Source organism: Pleurodeles waltl, chromosome 7, assembly GCF_031143425.1.
Source record: "Pleurodeles waltl isolate 20211129_DDA chromosome 7, aPleWal1.hap1.20221129, whole genome shotgun sequence".
Classification (NCBI taxonomy): domain Eukaryota; kingdom Metazoa; phylum Chordata; class Amphibia; order Caudata; family Salamandridae; genus Pleurodeles; species Pleurodeles waltl.
This window is the reverse complement of record NC_090446.1, coordinates 441,887,813-441,908,144: the sequence shown is the minus strand read 5'-3', so window position 1 is coordinate 441,908,144 and position 20,332 is coordinate 441,887,813. Positions and strand designations below refer to the sequence as shown.

General features: G+C 42.8%; 1 protein-coding gene across 1 annotated transcript in view; it reads right to left on the bottom strand.

Annotated features, from left to right (window-relative positions):
• The window catches only part of TCTN3 (tectonic family member 3), a 594,612-nt gene that overhangs the window by 272,293 nt on the left and 301,987 nt on the right, over positions 1 to 20,332 (bottom strand). The window contains exons 9-10 of the mRNA XM_069243971.1: positions 2,213 to 2,338; positions 578 to 679 (exon numbers count right to left, since the gene is read on the bottom strand). Of these exons, the coding sequence (XP_069100072.1) occupies positions 578 to 679; positions 2,213 to 2,338 (228 nt within the window). The remainder of the gene's footprint in view (positions 1 to 577; positions 680 to 2,212; positions 2,339 to 20,332) is intronic.

Here is a 20,332-nt window from a genome sequence, read left to right as displayed (position 1 = left end):
TCTATGAGCACTGGGGTCCTGGCTAGCAGGATCCCAGTGACACAGTAAAAACACATCAACACACACTCACAAACAGGCCAAAAGTGGGGGTAACCATGCTAGAAAGAGGCTACTTTCCTACAGTAGCTACCTACTTTGCAAAATTATTTATCTAAGAATGCATATGCATTGACATAAGGTCTAATTATCACTGGTGATCCAGTACTAAGTCTAATTGGGGTATTTTGCTGAAGTAACTATACAGTTTAATGTAAATTCTGCTCTATTTTGAACTTGTGGAGACTGAGAACGTCTTTACATCTCCTCTGCTCTCCGAAAGAATCAATGAATTGTTCCATGCCATCCCCGTTCCTTCCTGAAAAACAGCGCTTTATTCCCGCAGCCACCTCTGTCCAGTAACTGGTTGTTATTCGAACATACAGTTCCCAGACATACCAACATTTGTATTTCTTCTGCTCCGGCGCAGCAACAGGAGTTTTTGAAGAGGAGCAATATGAGTGTTTAAAGAAAAGCAGGGCATTTTTTGAGACACAAAAGGGTGACTTCAAATGATTTCTTTGCAGGGCCAGAAGGATACAGGAATTCTTGTGCCACCAACAGATGTCAAGAGAGCAGCCCCTACAATGTACCCCGGGTTTCCACTCCTCTGCACAGTTCCCTGGACAATCTGAAGTGAAGACTGAAAGGGAGAAACAGGTAAAGCATAAGACCTACAGACATCAACAACCTTGAGATGGTTTGCCCTGAGCGTAATAGGCAGAAATTACAGTAAACATCTCAGAATGAAGAACACTCAATGTTTAACAGTTAAAGACAACAGAGAAAAAAATAACCATTTAGTCTCAGCACAGGTAAGGGATGGCATAACCCAAGACAATCCTTCCATGTTTAGCACAGAAAAAGTACAACAAAACCACGCTGGCAGAGTACAAGGAAGTCACATGTAAAATCTGAGAAACGAAGTTCAAACACCTAAATTGTTGAATCATCTTACATTCAGCATTGGAAGGCAAACAAATCGAAACCAAAACACTGGATCAAGCTTGGTATAGAAGACTGAATGCTTACTATTGGGAAGAAACAGGTATTAACGTGCAAGCACTGCATTAGTCCAGGCTTACAATGGGAATGTTACATATTGGTGGAGTTGGTGCTCTCTATGAGCACGGTGCACCTATCAACACCCAAGTAATGGGTTCAACTGTAAAGTAATAGGAGGATACTGATTAGCAACACAAAGTAGATCACACCAACTTCTGCAGCGCTGCAATGTGTTTCAAATTTCTGAAAGTGCCATAACTTCTTCAAAATGGTAAGAGGATGACTGTGATATCATCTACGAAAAGTAAATCATTCCATGCACTACAAAGAAGATTACATTTATCAACTCCAAAAATGTGATTCAGGACACACTTTCTTTAGTTGAATATACATCCAAAACATGAATCAAACAATATCCACTACAGGCAGAAATCCCAATTTTCAAAATAACAAAATTATTCATCTAGGGACAGATGTATGAAAGGATTTAGCATTTCTTAACAGAACGAATAACAATTTCAGTTAAGTTAACAAATGCTAAATTGCCTTTTAAGATGTACAAAGGCCAAATTAGGGATTTCATATTTGTGATTTCCTAAGCATATGTACAAAGCATTTCCTGGATGTGAAATGGGCATTAAGGAAATGCTATTAGCATCGGCTCCAAGTCAATGGTAGCCATGTGCAAGTTTTAAAAAATGCATTCAAATGCATTTTTTAAGTGCCAATTAGAGTGCAAATGTTCCTAGGGCATTTGAGCGCTTTACATGTGACCACGTTTTATGGGGATGCATCAAGGTGGGGGGGAAGAGGGGCTACGCCCCTAGGCACCCTTGGGTTTGCATTTACTAATTTGCGATTTCCTCTTAGGAAATCGCAAATTTGGAAATGCAAAACCATTCGTACCTATAGGCTCTTAAGCCCATAAAAGCGAATGGTGTAGCATTTCTTAAATAGCAACTTCTTAATTTGTAGGAATCACTATTAGGAAATCTCTATTTTTGTGCATTCCATTTTGCATTTCCTAAATAGTGGATTCTTAAGATTCACTATTTAGGAAATGCATAATAGGAATTTCGAATACCTGGCACTTAGTGAACAGAATTTTAAGACACAAAACATATGTAAAAAGCCATTACCTCAACCTTTTGAAATACATTTATTTTCTCACCTGGAAGAACACACTGAACCTGTGAAGAAATGAAGACCCCAGGTCACCAGACAGGTTAGTCAAAGTGAAGAAAACTGACACATTGTGGATTCCTTCCGTTCCAATGTAATCTATCACATAGCTCACCTGTAAAGTCAAGTATGGGAGTCTTAGGAGTGGGTGAGATTCACAATGAGCCAATATTATATCCAAGCACAGACAGCCAATTCAAGGAATCAGGTACTTACAACACTGCAAATCTTTGCACAATGCACCTTCCCAGTACCTTGTAATGCAACAGTCTTGTGAAAATCGTTTATTACAGCAGAAAAAACATAATATGCGAAATCACCATGACACATTCCAAATAATGAATACTTTTAATTATTTCATTCTAATCCTTAGAGACAATTAAAAAAATATTCCAATTCTACCATATCATCAAAAAGAGCCTTAAACATTAATTGGTCCTTAGTGCAGGTGCTGTAATGCTGGAACAAAGTTTTAAACACGTTTTTTCCTGAGATATAGAAATACCAGACAAGTTAATACAGTGTTCTAAATTATGCCACACTTTAGGTTAAAAGTTAAACTTTCCTTGCTCAGTTTTGTTTGTTGCATTGAACCTTTTAATACCAAATAAGGCCTTAGCCCACTTCGTAATAAGCACATTCCAAAAGATGGTGACATCAAAAATTAATGCCATCAACCTCAACACACACATGCACAATATAACAGTGGGTTATAGTTAACAGTGGCCAGTCTATGTCTAATGCACAGAGTCACATTCCAGAAGCGGAGAACATCCCACAAGTATAAATCTAAAGGTCAATGCACGCAATGCATTGGTGCACTTTAAAAAGAGTGACAGCAAATTAACGTTTGTCTTTAACCAATACTCAAACCACATGAGCTGCCCTGCAAACTCAAAACGTGGGGCAAATATGTTATTAACCACAATGGTTCCAGGAGAATTATTAAATTAAAAAATATTAATAATAAATAATGAAGTAAAAAGGTGCCAACACACAATATAATTAGAAAACAAAAATAATACAAAAATTATTTTGAACCACTAAAAATGGTTGTACAAACCACAGTGACACTCAAATATACATAATAAACAGTGTTTAGACAGAAAAGCGAAGGATCCAAAGTTCGAGACCACACTAGGTCAACGCAGACAATACAAAAATGGTTATATCTAATTAGCTTTAAAAAGCGTTGACGACGTTTTGATTCCTTGCTCTTGACAGGGTCATTATCAGGACACATTGATAATGGAGCACATATAATAGTATTAGGACCTATGTTTTAATCATCAAAAATGTAATCTTGTTATCCCAAATATGAGCCCAAAGAAAAGTTAAGGACTCGATAGAACTAGACAACTCAATCAATCAGAATGAGGCATTTTGGACCAGAAATCAAATAAACAATTGAAGCATAAATAAGCGAGAATAAGTCAGGCTGTGGGCATGGACAAGCTCGGTTTACTCAACTGCCCCATAGCAGTTTTCAAAGTAAGGAGAAAAAAAAAAGTCTCCTGGAACTATTGTTGTTAATAACATATGTTTATAACCAAAGCAGACAAAGTGGCTGACACTCAACATCAGGCAATCTTTGTCAACGCGCAAGCAGACACTCAAGAAGTAGTGACCTGTAACATCAAAATATCAAAGACCATTCATGAGTGGACAACATTCTTCATGGCTCAATCTACAGTAAAGCATGACTGTGCATGAGTTAAGACACAATGCTATCAACACTTTTGCAATTGTTGCTGACTGGGCACAGTTATGTGAGGTAGAAAGTTTTTTTTTCTTGGCGCAGGCAATGTTTAAAGACCATTACTCTGGGTGGGCAAATACATTTACTCAAGGTGTCCCAGGACCGCAATACAAATGCACTCCAAACAAGATGGGCAAGAAACCCTCTTAAGGCATCTTGAGGGCCAGGGTAGGGAGGATGAGCAATCTCTGCTTACCTCAGAAGGTGCATGGGTTTACAGGCTGAGAGCCAGAAAGACAAAACAAAAGGTAACACTGAAAGACTTCAACATTCAGTCAGTACGTTACAAAATGTACACAAATGTAATAATTATATTTAAAATAAGCAAAGAAAACCACAGATTACCCGTCAGGCCAAAGGTCACAACCACAAACATTCATATAGCTATAAAGATGTTAAAGATTGTTCCTTGCGTTAATCGCTATGTTTTAGCTATCACTGAGTCTTATGGCCATTGTTATCCAATGGGTAATCCTTTGGGTAGGATCAGATCTTTATTAGTGTTCGGGTATCTCTGAAAAAAGTGAGCGACTGATGGGATACAGGCATAATACCCAAGGATGCTCTTGAATGAACATTAGCACTCCTAAAAAATAGTCCAGGACCTGGAATTAAAGAAAGGACACCTTCAAATAAAAGTAGCCAACCCCAAGCCGTATCCAAACAACAACCTACAAGGACATTTCTTAGGTTCTGTCAGTGATGCTTTTGGTGACCCAGTGTCTCGCCGAAAGATACATACCAGGTACTGGAGTTCATGGACATTTAAGGACCCAGCATATCCCTCGAGCTAATATAGGGGTCAGTTAGAAAATAGTCGGCCAGTTCCCAATGGTTCGAGACAGCCTTAAACTGTAGGTGCCTGTATCTCAGTTGCAGCAGCAGCCTACCGGTGGACTGGCTCCTACAAGTCAAGGGTCATGCACTAGTCACTGGCTTCCAATGAAAAAAGGGATCTGTGGCTTTGAATGGCAATGCCTCCAGAAACCTATGGTTCAGAACAATGCTGCAAACTGGAAGGGATTCTGTATGATGTCCTCCAGTCAGCATAATTTGACCTCATACAGGACATGCAAAGACTGTCTGCCTCCAACTAACTGCTTGACAGAGAAAAGGTTGGACAAGTAACCTACGGGCATAGGGCATGATGGGGGATTATGCATAATGACCTTTCCTGATGAAGGCAATGTAACAGGAAATCTATCCATAATGCTCTTTCTTCTTCCTCAGCAGCTGAGTTGGGTGACCACATGTCCCCTAGGCAGACTTAGGTCCTCAAGCTGTCCTCACAAGGGTCGTTTTCAATCAGTTGGGCCTTGTGTTAACTTTCTGGAGATCAATTCACTCCTCCTGTAAGGCCCGGTTTAAAAGCTCTCGCAGACAAACATGTCTTCCTTCTTTAGTCCAGCAGCAAGGAGACTCTGCAGGCTTTCCCAGACTTCGACCAGCCTGGAGGGAAAGTAGCAACTCTAAGGCCCATATGGTCAAAAGTTCCATTTTGCATTTCCTAAATAGCAAATCCTAAGAAATCGTTATTTAGGAAATGCAAAATGGAATGAAAGAAAACTGCGATTTCCTAAAAGCGATTCCTATATATTCGAATTTCCTATTAGGAAACCACAATTTTGGAAATGCTAAACCATTGGTACCCATGGGCCTTAGGCATATAGGTACGAATGGTTTTGCATTTCCAAAATTGCAAATTCCTAAAAGGAAATCGGAATTTTCTAAATGCAAATCCTTTCGTACCTATGGGCCTAAGCCCCCCCCTTAACATACTTACCTAGAAAGTAGTGCTCATGTAGAATGCTCCTATTCCCCTTGGGGGCGAACAAACACATTGCATGGAACTATAAAAACTGCATTTTGGGTGCATTTTAAAAAACTGCACTTGGTTACCTTCGGATTAGATCCGATGGTAATAGTATTTCCTAAATGCCCCTTTCGCATTTAGGAAATGCTATGTACATGTGATCAGGAAATAGCAAATAGGAAATCCCTATTTGCAATCTCCTATTTTGGTACTTGCAAAATGTGATTTCTACTGGGTAGAAATCTCTGTTTGAGACGGTATAGAGCCCTTTTGGACATTTGGAAAGGGTGCTTTGCATTTCTTAACGGGTCAAAATTGCAATTTGGCCGGGTAAGAAATGCAAATTCTTTTTGTGCATATGGGCCTATGTCCTTTGCTCTTACACTGATGCACAGACCTCCTCAATGAAAAGATGACAGAATGAACAAACTAATTAATAGCTGGGGGAGGATATTACCTGTACTCCTCTAGTGGTTCAGGCAGGCTTCCAGAGCCACACCGAGGATCTGTTACATGTGGGAGTCCAGGGGCTCCCCCAATCCTGGTGGAACAAGTTACAGCCACATTTTGTGCACTCTTTACCCAGAGTCTACAAGGAGGCTAGCTTGAACTGCCTCTGGTGCTATGTGTATTGGGCTCCGACTGGATGCACCATTATCGAGGAAGAAGACCACAACATAGTCAATGGGTAAAAGATCAAATACCTATCCCTAGGACAAAAGAAGTGAGCTGAGACCTCGCCCATACAAAAAATGTTTTTAAAGAAAGTTACTTAATATGGCATTTCGCCTGACAATTCTTGTTTATGTGAATGAAATTAAAAAAATACCAGCAGACAAATGTATGTGTGTCAGTGGGTGATTGGGAGCGTGGAAGAAGGCTATGAAGTACATATTTGCAAGCATCTTTGCTGGTCACTGCCACAGCCGCTGGTTGAACAATAGAGGACCACTGTGAGTTAAAATTCTGATTTGATTGTTAAGGGTGACTAGATAATGGGGGTAAAAATAACTGACTGCTCTCTTGTAGGGTGGGTTAGTCACTGGCAGGCTGCAGCTATATGGGTAAATGGTGACGGGTTTGTTTGGTAAATACTGAGGCTGTGTCTGGACCTTTGTGTGTTTATATAAGAGATGTCTGGAACCCGCTGCATCTTTCACTTCGGGCTGCCGTGTGAAGCTTACTCTTCCACTTTTCTCTACCCAATAGGATAGTGGGTACAACACTGCTCTCTAAGGCAGCTCCACTGGCCGAGCTAGGCCTCCCGGAGGTTCCAATGTTTGCCAGTGGTAGCAGGCAGTCACTGACTTCCGCTGTGCCTGTTTACTTTGCACCAGTCTTGAACGTAACTCACTGAAATTCCCGGTGCAGAATCAATCATCAGCACTGGTACCAGGTACCTAGTTGGAAGGACATAACTGCCAGGTGGTCCCTTCTCATTTTAGAACAGGGGTAGGTTGGTGAGCTTCCATATGAACTTAGGTAGAAATGCTGCTGTCTAAAGGGAGTTTCTAGACCACTGCATTCCACAAAAGGGACAATTTATTATATTTATCTTGTTACAGGGGCATACCGTCTTTGTTCTCCTTAGGATAACGTGCACCCTACAGTTTCAGCCACATAAATGTTACAAATAAGCACAATGAAAATATGGAAAGTTCACACACAAGCAGACCAAAACCTTCGTAGCAAAGCGTATTCTGTGAACAGTAAAGGGCGACATAAAAATTGCACAATAACATATGGTCTGCATTAATATTTCTAGTTACCATGCCCAACTAAGGGCCTGATTTATAACTTGGCATGCGGGTTACTCCGTCACAACGTCGACGGATGTCCTGTCCGCCAAAATCTAATTTCATTGAATATAGTGGCATTTAGATGTCGGCGGACAGAACATCCGTCACCATTGTGACAGAGTAACCCGTCCGCTAAGTTATAAATCAGGCCTTTAATGGCTATTAACTCACTTGGGTTTGTGTGAAGTTATCGGGAAACCCGACCACAGGAGGTGCACGGCAGGAGTGCTCAACCTCCTTTTGCTTGACTCAACTAAATGGTTATTAACTCACTGGGTTAGTGTAAAGTTATTTGGAAACTTAATCATAGGGGGTAGTCGGTAGGATCGCTCGCCCTCCTTCTGAATGAACTTTCTGTGAAAAAGAAGCAGGTACGCTATAAATACAGCATAATTCTTTAGCTCCAAATAACGAACCAGGTATGTTTCTTACAATCTATGAATGTATGGCATTGATAGCATGAAATAATGTGATTTGTTTTTTATGAAAAAAGTAATACCAACAAAATTCCATCTTACACCAAAAAACATTCATTTGGTGAATCTATTTGTAACCGTTGATTCAGCATTGATCTGGAGTGCAACCACAAACCTCTGCGGGAGACAAAAGGGTGTCTCCATTAGACACTTCTACGGTAGCAGCAGAGATCCTGCTTTCTGAAACTATACAATTAAGTATAGGTCTTTTGCAGGGACTTACAATTTAATTTTCCTTACAAACAATGCTACTTTTTCCAACCCCTCATCCTGTTAAGGCAGAAGGTTTGTCTTCTTTTTATTATTAATGAGCTATCCACTCCATTCCACTACACCTTCGTTCATCTGTGTATTTCGATAGCAAAGCTGATAACTGTGGTGAAGAAAAGGAATCAAACAACTGCTAGTTCAAACTCTAAATTCCCTTCAGGTTTCCTAAAACATAAAACAAACCTAAGATCACCGGTTTTTGATACTCTTAAATGCAATACGTAGTGTGATCTATTCAATTCAATTCAATTCAATTCAAAACAATCTTTATTCGGATTTTACTCCATAAAAGAAAAACAAATAAAAGGATAAAAATCTTTGTTGCGACAAATTATGCGGTTATTCCTTCTCATATCGGAGCTTTTCTAAATAGGACAATTCTTTTCTCCATTCAATTGCATGTAGGATAAATTTTAGCACTGCTTCACATTTCTCATTCGTATCCAATTTAAATAAATAGTTAAAAGCTTCTCTACAGTAAAATAACTTATTAGTAATAAATAGTGGTTTTAAGAATTCTTTCCTAATATCATGATAAAATTTGCAAGATATAATAAAGTGCATTGTGGATTGTGCAAAACGTCCCACGCAGGGGCACTTCGGTAAGTTTTTACTCCAAATTCTCATTTTTGGGAAGGCTACCAAAAAATGCAACATTCTAAAACGTAATCGGGTCAAATAAAATCTATGCTGAGTATTCACAACTGTCAGTAGATAATTTGGTATTACCTCATTGTTTTCGATCATGTAACGAGCTACCGTTGATTTCATGCATTCTCTATTTCCTCTTTCACTAGCCCTCCAAGCCATTAAATGATTTTTCAGTTCTTTCTTGCTAAATTGGAGAACTATGCCTGGATTGTCTAAATTTGGTGTTAGATTTATACCTCTCAACAGATCTTTTAAGTGCATGAACCCTGGGATTCTATCCCGATGTTCTAATGTAAGGCAATCTTTAATAATCTTTCGGGTGAGATGCGTCCCTTCTTTTGACCAGATATCATGCCAAGCCGACAACGCATTTGTGTATATTAAATCCACCACGTAGGGACTGCCCAATTCCTTGTGTACCATGTATGTGGAAGTGGTATTTGGGACTGCAAGTAGTCTGTTAAAAAATGTATTCTCTAACACTTGTAATGAATGGATCTCGGGCATCGAACCCCAAAGGGCAGAACCATATGTGATGCTGCTAATTGATTTGCTTTTGTAAATTTGCAGCATTTCCCTTAGGGGTTTATTACCAATCGTATTGGAGAATCTAAAGATTGCCTCAGTTGTCCTAATATACTTCATTTTGGTAATTTCTAGGTGTTGTTTCCAGTGTCCCATATTAGAAAATTGTATACCCAGATATGTAAATCCATTCACCTCTTCGCATTTGTGGCCTTTGATAAAATAGGTTTTCTTCCTAGCCTTTCCCAGTCCACAAGTCATTACCACTGTTTTACTCATATTCAACATCATATCTCTTTCCTCCATAAATTCCATGAAGCCCTCCATTAGTTGCTGCAACCCATTTGCAGTTTGTGACAACAAAACTGCATCATCTGCATATAAAAGGATTGGGATAGAACATTCTCCTATTTTAGGGCAATCAATTTTTAAGTTTTTTAGGTGGGCATCTACACCATTTATGTAAAGAGAGAATAGGAGCGGCGCCAAGACACAACCTTGGCGTATTCCTCTTCCTATCCTAAAGCCTGGTGTACATTCTCCATTTCTTCCATATCTCACCCGTGCTGTTAGATTATTGTATAGCTGTGCCAAAAAGCTTATTATATCCGAGGACTTTCCACAACTTGGTGTGATTCACCAAATCAAAGGCACTACTAAGATCTGCAAAACAGAGGAATACATGACCCTTCTTTGCTATTGTATACTTACTTATTATTAAATTAAGATTTATACATTGTTCCAGGGTGCCAACCTCAGGCCTAAATCCCAATTGAGCCTCTGTAAGTATGTGATTATTTGTTGCCCATGTTTCTAGTCTTTCTACAAGTATTCTTCCCAGCAATTTAACAGAGGTATCCAGAAGTGAGATTGGCCGATAACATTTGGGGTCGCCTCTATGCCCCTTTTTAAAAATAGGGACAATTATACTTTCACTCCATGATGTTAAAATATGTCCCTTTGTCACACTCAAAAAGACTTGGGTCAAGATAGGGCACCATAAATCAACATGTGTCAGACAGGCATCTACTGGTACCCCCGTCAGGGCCTGGTGCCTTCCCTTTCGTGCATCTTCCCATGGCAAATTTCACTTCCTCTAGACTGACTGGTTTCAAGAAGGGTGGGTTGATCTCAATTATCCCATTATTTGGCGGGTGAGTAGTCAGGTTCTCTGGGTTAAAAATTTAACCAAAATGAGAGAGCCATTCCAACGAAGGAACATGTACTGTTATTTCGGGTGCATCGCTATCTTTTAGGAAAGGTTGGTTGATTGTTTTCCAAAATAAGGTATTGTCTCTTAGTGTCGTTGCTTGTTCGAGATTCGCCCATGCCCTAGCTCTCAATTGTGCCTTCCTGGTTTCTAATGCGTGTTTGTAATTAGAACGCTTAATAATTACTTTTTCTCTATTTCTTGGTCGGGCCTGCAGGGCTTGTTTTAGTTCCTGGCTGGCTAATGAGCAATTGTGATCAAACCACCCCACTTTACCACTCTTTTTTTTCCCCCATGCTCTCCATAAACTTCCTGCAATGGCGATTCTAAGTTGGTTAAAGGACCCTAGGATCATATGTGAATTTTGATTATATTCTGTACATATGATAATTTCTTGGCGGTGTTGTGTCACAACTTTGTTCATCACATCCGTTTCATTTATCCCAGTCCATTTAATCGCAAATCCGTTTCCACTTCTTATTCCTATATCCATTGCTAGTCGTTCACCTATATTAAAGGGTTTAGCTAATCTTGTAGTCAGTATCAGGGGGTAGTGATCACTATATATAGTGGGCTCAATCTTCAGTGAAACGACCATATCCAAATGGCTCTTTGACATTAGTATGTGGTCGATTGTCGAGAAATGTTCTCTTCCTACAAACGATGGAAGCTTCTCTCCTTTATACCCATCTTGCTCCATCAACTCTAGGTCATATCTAAATAGTATTTCATTCAATACAGTTCCACAGTTATTGTGTAAAAAGTGCAATTGAGTATGTCCCCCCTCGTCAATGAATCCGCATGTCTCCCCAATAGTATTCTTGCATGTCCCGATATTAAAATCTCCAGCCCATATTATTAGGTAACTTGAAGTTATATCGTTTACAAAGGCCTGTAAGTCATCATGCAGAGTCGATGCCACTACTCTATTAGTACCATCAAATTTGTTGTTGTAATAGTTTATTAGTACAATTCCTAAGATCCCATCTATCCGAAAATATAAAAACTGGTAGTAGGGGGAATCGAGGGAGGATTTCACCAATAAGTAGGGTACAATGTTGAAATAAGGATTGCTAGGCCTCCCTTTGCTCTTCCCCTGGCTGAGGCCATGGCTGGTGAAGAGAATGTGGCATAACCTTCCACAGAGAAGGATCCCGTGTGCCATGTCTCTTGTAGGCAGATTATATGTGATGAACTTATTATAGTCTGCCATTCCTTTTCAGCTATTTTTGTTTTTAGTCCAGCTATATTCCATGACATGAGTGTAATTAGGTCTCCTACTAGGGGTCCCCCATCTGGCTCAAAGTCGCCAGTACCACTTGGAGATTTTGATATGGGCAGTATAGTGGTAAGTTGTGTTTTATTTTGCATATGCGTCATTTTCCTACTCCAATTCTCCTGCAGTCAATCTAGATCCTCCATGTTGCTCAGGGGGGCAAAACGGTTAGAATACTCCCGTTTATTATGCCTATCCAAAATACTGGATGTGTTCTCTGTCACCCCTAGGTCTATTACGCCTGTGATGTTCATCATTCTGTAAAAGTATCCTAGGGGGACGGCCATAATTTCCCTCCTCAGGTAGTTACAGTTTCGATGTCTTATGTCCAAGTCTACTAGTAGTTGACCCACAAAGCGAGGGTTACGAAAGTTGACCACAATACAGTCTCCCTCTTCTTCCTCCAAGTTTCCCACCCAGTCAACTCTCCTTGCATATAAGATCTCTCGGAATAGTGTATCTGGTGTGCATATATTCCCTGACATCCTGTGTATTACCTTATTACGTATATCTGGCCAGGTCTCGACAGTATTTGGGCCAAGTTTGGGAACATTTTTCAGAATGATTGTATATGGGGTAGCATCTGGTGGTAGTTGTAACACCTCTTTCACCGGTCTATTCCTATTCAGGGACTCGCGTCTCTGGTTTCTATCCATGGGCTCCGTTTGATAAGTCATAGGTGCCTTATACTGGGGGATTTCTTCCTGTATGGTATGCCGGCATTTCATACTCCTTTTATTGGGATCTGCAAACCCTATCATTGCTCTATTCCTTGAGGCTACAGTCTCTTGGTTCTCGTTTAATATGAGGTCACTGCTAGGAGATAGAGTTTCTGGTTTGGTCATTGAGTTAACACTTACTTCTATCTTGGTTATGCGTTCTTTTATCTCCTTAAATTCTGACAATATTTTTGTCTCTATATGATCTAACTTGCCATGCAGTTTTTTGAAAAGGGTTTCCACGCGTTTTTGTAGGGAACCATCGTTATCTGATGGTAGTGCTACTGCATGACCCCCATGCATTTGTGTAATTTTTTTGTTACTCTTAGGATGCTCTGAGTGTACTACCATAGATTTAGGTTTGATAATCTGGCTACTTCTTTTTTTCTTGGGTGGAGAAAGGATTTGGTCATCTGTACTATTTGGTGAGTCAATTTCCTCTATAATATCTGTAGGGAGTAAGGATCCTGGAGGGAATCTAGAATCTAGCCCAATAGTTTTTCTTTCTGAGGTTTTTAATTCAGAAGTTAGACCTAGAGCCTCAGAGCTCACTTCGGCAATGGTCTGATGTAAAACATTTTTTGTTGCCACTAAAGGTGCTTCAGCATTAATGATTTCTTCATTTATTTTTCCCATGGCGTCTGTAAGGTAATTAGTAATTGTATTAGTACTTCTCTGGGTTGTGGTGTTCATACCATTCCCTATTTGGTTTTGCTTTCTTTTCCCCATTATGTATGAGTGGTTAGCTATGGTAAGCACTCTTAGCTAGTTACAAACAGGGTATATATTATTTCTAAAAAACAAATGACAATAAGAAGACAATTGAAAGTGCCCAGCCCAGCTTTCTCCAGCTCTGGCGAGCACAAAGCAGCGGTGCAAGAGAGTTATTTGGGCTACTACTCTAACCACAGCGCCAAAAACCGGCTGCAAGTCTGTGTTTAAACGGTTCTTACTAGTCTTAAAAATAAAAAAAAAACAGTATCAATAGGGTCCGGTAAAAGAATGTCAGGGAGGTGGCCCAGCCCAGCCTCTGTCAGGCGCTGATGGGCGCAGGGCGGGCCCGCCCTTGGCCAGGGCGGGAGCGCGGTGATTCAAAAGGGCTCCTGCCCTTCAGTTCAAAATTAAAGGGCTCCTGCCCCTCGGGGATTGCTGCCGCTGTCTCCTGCTCTGTAACCGCGCTTCCCGCCTTCACTCTGAAACCTTTGACGTGAGCGAGTGAAGACTGATGTAGTCAAAACAAGTACTGCGGATGTGAGTCTACCTGCGGCGTAGAGAGTGTTGAAAATTATGGAAAACAGCTTTCAGAGGAGCAGGATAAGGGGCAACAGGTTTTTTCCCTTTAGGCAGTGAGAATGAAGGTCTCGTAGTCAAGACTGGATCACCACAAGGAGAAGAAAGCTATGAACCTGTGGTAGCATTGCAATCCCTGAAGGTGTCTACCTCAGCAGTCGTTTATGGTTCTGGTCCTATCAGGCTCCGGGTGGAGAAGCAAAGCAAAGGGACAGAGCCCAGCCCGGCCTCAGTCGGTCGAAGACGGGCGTAGATGGGCCCGTTTTGGCCCGGTCTTCGCCCGGGCGAGCCCGCGCGCGTCCCGCGAGGCGGGAGCGCTTGGTCAAATTTAAAGGGCTCCTGCCCTTTGACAGAATGCAGGCTGTGTCCTCCTCGGCCCCCGGCGCAGGCTGAGCGCGTCCCGCGAGGCGGGAGCGCTTGGTCGAATTTAAAGGGCTCCTGCCCTTTGACAGAATGCAGGCTGTGTCCTCCTCGGCCCCCGGCGCAGGCTGAGCGCGTCCCGCGAGGCGGGTGCGCTTGGTCGAATTTAAAGGGCTCCTGCCCTTTGACAGAATGCAGGCTGTGTCCTCCTCGGCCCCCGGTGAACGGTTCATTGGAAAGCAACGCTGTATATTAAGAAACATAACAGTAAATACAAAAAAAACACATTAGAAAAGCAGGTTATTAGTGATCAATAGTGTGGGTAAAGTGTCCACTACTGTCCTCGTAGCAGCTTTAAGTGTTGCTTGATTAGGCTGTGCCTGGTGATGGAATGACCATTTCATAGCGAATGCAGAGGGATGTTGGTGAGCACCTGTGCTTGGGTAGCCTTAACAACCACTTGGTCAACATTTTCTGGGACTCCCGGTAGATGTAGAGTTTCCCTCCATAAACTGTGTTTACCTCTGCAAGAGGGTGGACCTTTTCATCTGACTAAGATTTATTATCTTGCAGCCCAGCTTCAGTGGACACCACAGTGACTGCAAACTGTGGGTGAGGTAGCGGGGGATATACAAGAAGAAGGCTCCTTGGTGATTTGCATATGGCTGGATCTAACCTGCGGTGGTGTGGTGGGCAAAGAAAACAATGGATTAAACCAAGATCTTTGTGACTGGGAGTGAATGTCTGCATTGTTCAACATTCCATCAATCGTGTTCTTTTTGCTTTTGTCGCCCTAAGTGGGAATGGTATGCCAAGACATGGGTCCAATGCCCACTGCGCCACTGGATTCAAGCTAGCCTGGCTGATGAGGGGTGATACCCCGAAACCGGTCCCAGAATGCTTGTTTCCGGTCCAGGGAGGACCTGGCTTGGCAGTTTGGGCTGGACTGTTCCCATGGGGAGCAGGGCCAAGACTGATTTGCATATGGCTGGGTCCAAACTGGGGCGGAGTGTTGGGCATAAAAACAATAGATTAAACCCACATCTTTGTGACTGGGGGTGAATGGTTACATTGTTCAGCATTCCGTCCGTCATCTGTTTGTTTTGCTTTTGCCACCCTAATTAGTAAGGTATGCCCAGATGTGGGTCCCGTGCTCACTGCGCCACTGGATTCACGCTAGCCTGGCTGATGAGGGGTGATACCCCAAAACCAGTCCCAGAATGCTTGTTTCCAGTCCAGGGAGGACCTGGCTTGGCAATTCAGGCTGGACTGTTCCCATCAATGCTTATTTTGTCAACAAAAAGGTGCCAGTGTCCAAAGCTCTTCCCTGAAACATGCGGCTGCTGCAATTAAACGTGCAAGCATGGAATACTGAGGCAGCGTAGTCATAAGCCATCTTGGGCTTCTTTAATCCATTTACAGCCACTCCCCGCCCTTTGGCTCACTCTTCCAGCTTTCTCCCTTTGAGTCGCTTTTTCGATTGTCTCTTCCTCCATCTTTCCCATATGTGCCTTTTTCTCGCAGGAAATGCTTGAGGCAAAAGAAAGTGCCGGCCCACAAAATTAAGTGTGGGTGCCCCACACCGGAAACCACAGGCTCAAATTAAGCAATAGTTCCCAATGGGAGTAGGGTCAAGACTGATTTGCGTATGGCTGGGTCCAAACTAAGGTGGTGGGCAAAAAAAAAAAAATCAATGGATTACACCAAGATCTTTGTAACTGGGGGTGAATGTTGGCATTGTTCAGCATTCTGTCCATCATCTGTTCTTTTTGCTTTTGTTGCCCTAAGTGGGAAGGGTATGCCCAGACTTGGGTCCTGTGCTCACTGCACCACTGGATTTTAGCTAGTCTGGCTGATGAGGGATGATAACCCAAAATCAGTCCCAAGATGCTTGTTTCCGGTCCAGGGAGGACCTGGCTTGGCAGTTCGGGCTGGACTGTTCCTATGGAGCACAAGGTAAAGACTGATTTGCACACGGCTGGGTCCAAACTGGGGTGGCGTGGTGGGCAAAAAAACAATGGATTAAACCCAGATCTTTGTGACTAGGGGTGAATGTTTGCATTGTTCAGCAATACATCCATCATCTGTTCTTTTTGCCTGGTTCCTTGGTTGGGGCCATAATTACAGGACCTTATTTGACTATTATAATCTGGACACCTAAAGCCATATCCTGTGGAAGGTATCCAAGCACTGCTGGAGCAAGTATCCCAAGAAGATCAGCCCATGTGTGCCCTATGCACCTTAGCTGTCTCTTTGGTGTCTCCTCAGACCATCTGAAATGTCTGTAACAACGTAACTAAAGTACAAGTTAAGTGCATGCATAATCCAGGTCTGTGGTTTATATGACCCAGGATTGCTGACAGTCTTCACACAACTCAGAGACAAAACCGGTCTGTTGGTAGATACATTTTTAGCACGTGTCACTGAGAAGAGAATTAAACTGACGTGGGGGACAAAATACATGACACTTAAGAATTATGGTTGGCTTTAGGCAATACTGACCGTTGGTGACTCCAAAGGACGAGTTACAGATCTGTATCCACCTACTAGAAGTTTACTTAAATGTGTGCCGAGTGACGCGAGAACAAGATGGGAAACTGAATCTGAAGGAGCATTTACAGATAAAGACTGAACATCAGCTCTGAGTTCTGCAGCAAAGGTTTTGAGAAATGGGAAGTTTAAACTATTACAATTTACACCTAGGTGCGTAAGCATTTATCCTGGTGATCTTCATCCCTGTCCTCGATGTGGAAGGCTTTCCTTTTTCCAGCAGGAATTCTGTTTACATTAGTGGAGTAAGGCTCTCACAGCGAGAAATGTCACGTGATCCCAGGGTCTGTTGTTTTGGGCAGATGTCTCTGCCCAAGGCTGAGAGGCCTGCTGCAGATTTATCAATTTGTCTTTGCTGTTGACCAAATGCTCGACATTTATAGACGGGGATATATTTTTATTCAAACTCTTCAAGAAATCTTTCACTATAATTACCTTGGAATACTTTTGCTACCTCCTTTCTCGACAGACAATAAGCTAAGGCAACTATGAACTGGTTTACCTCAGCTTTGCCCAGTCACTGTTTATAATCAAAACCATTCTCCTTTGTAGGGCCAATGGCCTGCTCTCTTCTCCAACTGCTTGTGTGCATGTTCCCTAAGTAACTTTAGCACATCACTCATGAGTCTGAGTTTGTTCTATTAATTGACTGTTTTTATGGGAAGTTGTGAAGAACTAGACATCCTGTAAGAGATGTGTCCATCACGTCAATTCAATTCAGCTTTATTTTGGTAAAAAATATAATAAAAGCACATCATACAAAAAAAAAACTACAAAACAATACAGAAATTTAAAAAGGACACTAATCGGATCCGCTACAGATGCGGCTCCAAGTGATGTCATCGAGGCAATAAGAGGTTCTCGCCGCCGTGCTGACGTTAGTTCACGCCACATTTGACGTGCCTTTGAAACATATAAAGAACATCGACAACCTACACCCTTCAAGATTAACAAGAATAAACTTTATAGAAAAATCTTCATCTAAAAACTTACATTTTTTTTTTTTTTTTTTAAAGAGGACACATACCATCCTGAATGGTCTGCAAACTTGAAAACAATCTGAATCAGAACTATAAACATAAGTATTAACATTGAAATCAAAACACTGAAGTGCACACCCAAGGCGATCCTGGTATGACCAGACAGACAACGGGGAGGCGGGAGGGACCGTGAGGAATCCACAGGTAGCTAATGTATCCACCAGAAAAAGCGTTACCAAAGGTAAGTAACTTGCTCTTCTGATGGATCCAACTACCGGTGGATTCCTCACCTAATGAATAGAGTCCCAAAGTAGTACCACCTCGGAGGAGGGTGTCCGTCTGGTCAAACCAGGTACTCCTGCAGCACTGACTGCGTAAAATGGCCATACCTCCGCACCTCCGCATCCAAACAATAATGCTTCACAAAGGTGTGGAGGGAAGACCAAGTCGCAGCCTTGCAGATGTCCACCATCGGAACACCTCTGGCCAAAGCTGATGAGGTCGACTTGGCCCTGGTGGAACGAGCCCTGATCCCCTCACGAGGATCCTTCTTTGCCGATGAGTAACATTTTTATACAAAGAACGACCCACCTGGAGAGCGTTTTCTTGTGGACGGCCTTCCTCTTCCCCACGTAACCGATAAAGAGTTGTTCATCCAACCGGAACTCTCTCGTCCTGTCAACATAAAAACTGAGAGCCCTCTTAGGGTCCAGACGATGGAGTCTTTCCTCCTCCTTAGATGGATACGGAGCAGGGTAGAACGTTGAGAGGGTTATGGATTGTCCCAAGTGAAATGGAGACACCACCTTGGGGAGGAAAGCCGCCCTATTCCTCAAAACCACCTTGTCCTTATAAAAAGTGGTGAAAGGCGGGTGAGCAGAAAGAGCCTGCAGTTCGCTAATACGTCTAGCCAACGTGATGGCCACCAAAAACACAGTCTTGAAAAACAAATATCTTAATGGGCAGGAATGAAGTGGCTCAAAGGGGGAGCCCATCAAAAAAGTCAACACCAAATTCAAGTCCCACTGCTGCATAATAAAAGGCCTGGGAGGAAATTTATTAGTAAGCCCCCTCAAAAATTGATCAACCAAAGGCGATTTGAATAGAGAGGGCTGATCTGGAAGATACAAAAAAGCCGAAAGGGCCGAAAGATAGCCCTTAACCGTGGCCACAGCACAACCACGCTGAGCCAATGACAATGCAAACAATAAAACATCAGAAAGATGGGCACTTAAGGGATCAATTTTCTTCTCTCCACACCAACGAACAAAATTAGCCCACCTATTTGCATAGACCGATTTGGTGGAGTGTCGCCTGGCCGATAAAAGAACGTCCACCACCTCCAGTGGGAGAGAAAAGGAACTCAGGTTGCCCCGTTCAATCTCCAGGCATGAAGGTGCCGGCTCTGGAGGTGGGGGTGTAGAACCTCCCCCTGCGACTGCAAGAGGAGGTCTGCCCAGAGAGGGAGACGGAGCGGCGGGTACAGTGAAAGTCGGAGAAGGTCTGCATACCACACCCTTCGTGGCCAATCCGGAGCTATCAGAATGACTTGGGCCCAGTCTTGGCGAATCTTCCTCAAAACCCGAGGAATCAAGGGTATGGGAGGAAACTCGTAAGCAGCTGGTCACACCAGGACATCTGAAACGCGTCCCCCAACGCTCCTTGCATCGGATACTGAAGGCTGCAGAACGACGGACAATGTGCATTCTCTCGAGTGGCAAAGAGGTCCATTCGGGGACAACCCCACATCCGAAAAATTTAAAGAACTAGATCCGGACGCAGACGTCACTCGTGGTCGTCCGAGAAGAAGCAACTGAGTTTGTCCGCACGTACGTTTTGGACCCCGGCCAAATGGTTTGCCACTAAACAAAGCCGATGGTCCCGAGCCCAGGACCAGAGTCGCAGAGCCTCTCTGCAAAGAAGATACAACCCTATACCCCCCTGTTTGTTGATATACCACATCGCGGTCATGTTGTCTGTCAGAATCTGAACCGACTGACCGCAAAGGGAAGGGAGGAAGGCCTTTAGGGTCAAACGAATCGCCCGCAGCTCTAGCAGTTCGATATGAAACCTCTGCTCTACTGGAGACCAACAACCCTTGATCTCCAGATCCTCCAGGTGAGCTCCCCACCCTAAAGGTGGAGGCATCCGTTATCACCGTGGCCACCGGAGTCGGCTGCGCAAACGGCTTCCCTTGAGAAAACTTGCCTTCCACAGCCCACCATCGGAGATCCACTGCAGTGTCTCTGGAGAGCTTTATCGATTTCCCGAGATCTCCTCTGTGTTGAAACCACTGCTTGCGGAGGCACCACTGAAGAGCCCTCATATGCCAGCGTGCATGCGTGACCAACAGAATGCAAGAAGCAAACAGACCGAGCAAACGAAGGACCTTGAGGACCGGAACTACCGCTCCTTCTTGAAACATTGGCAT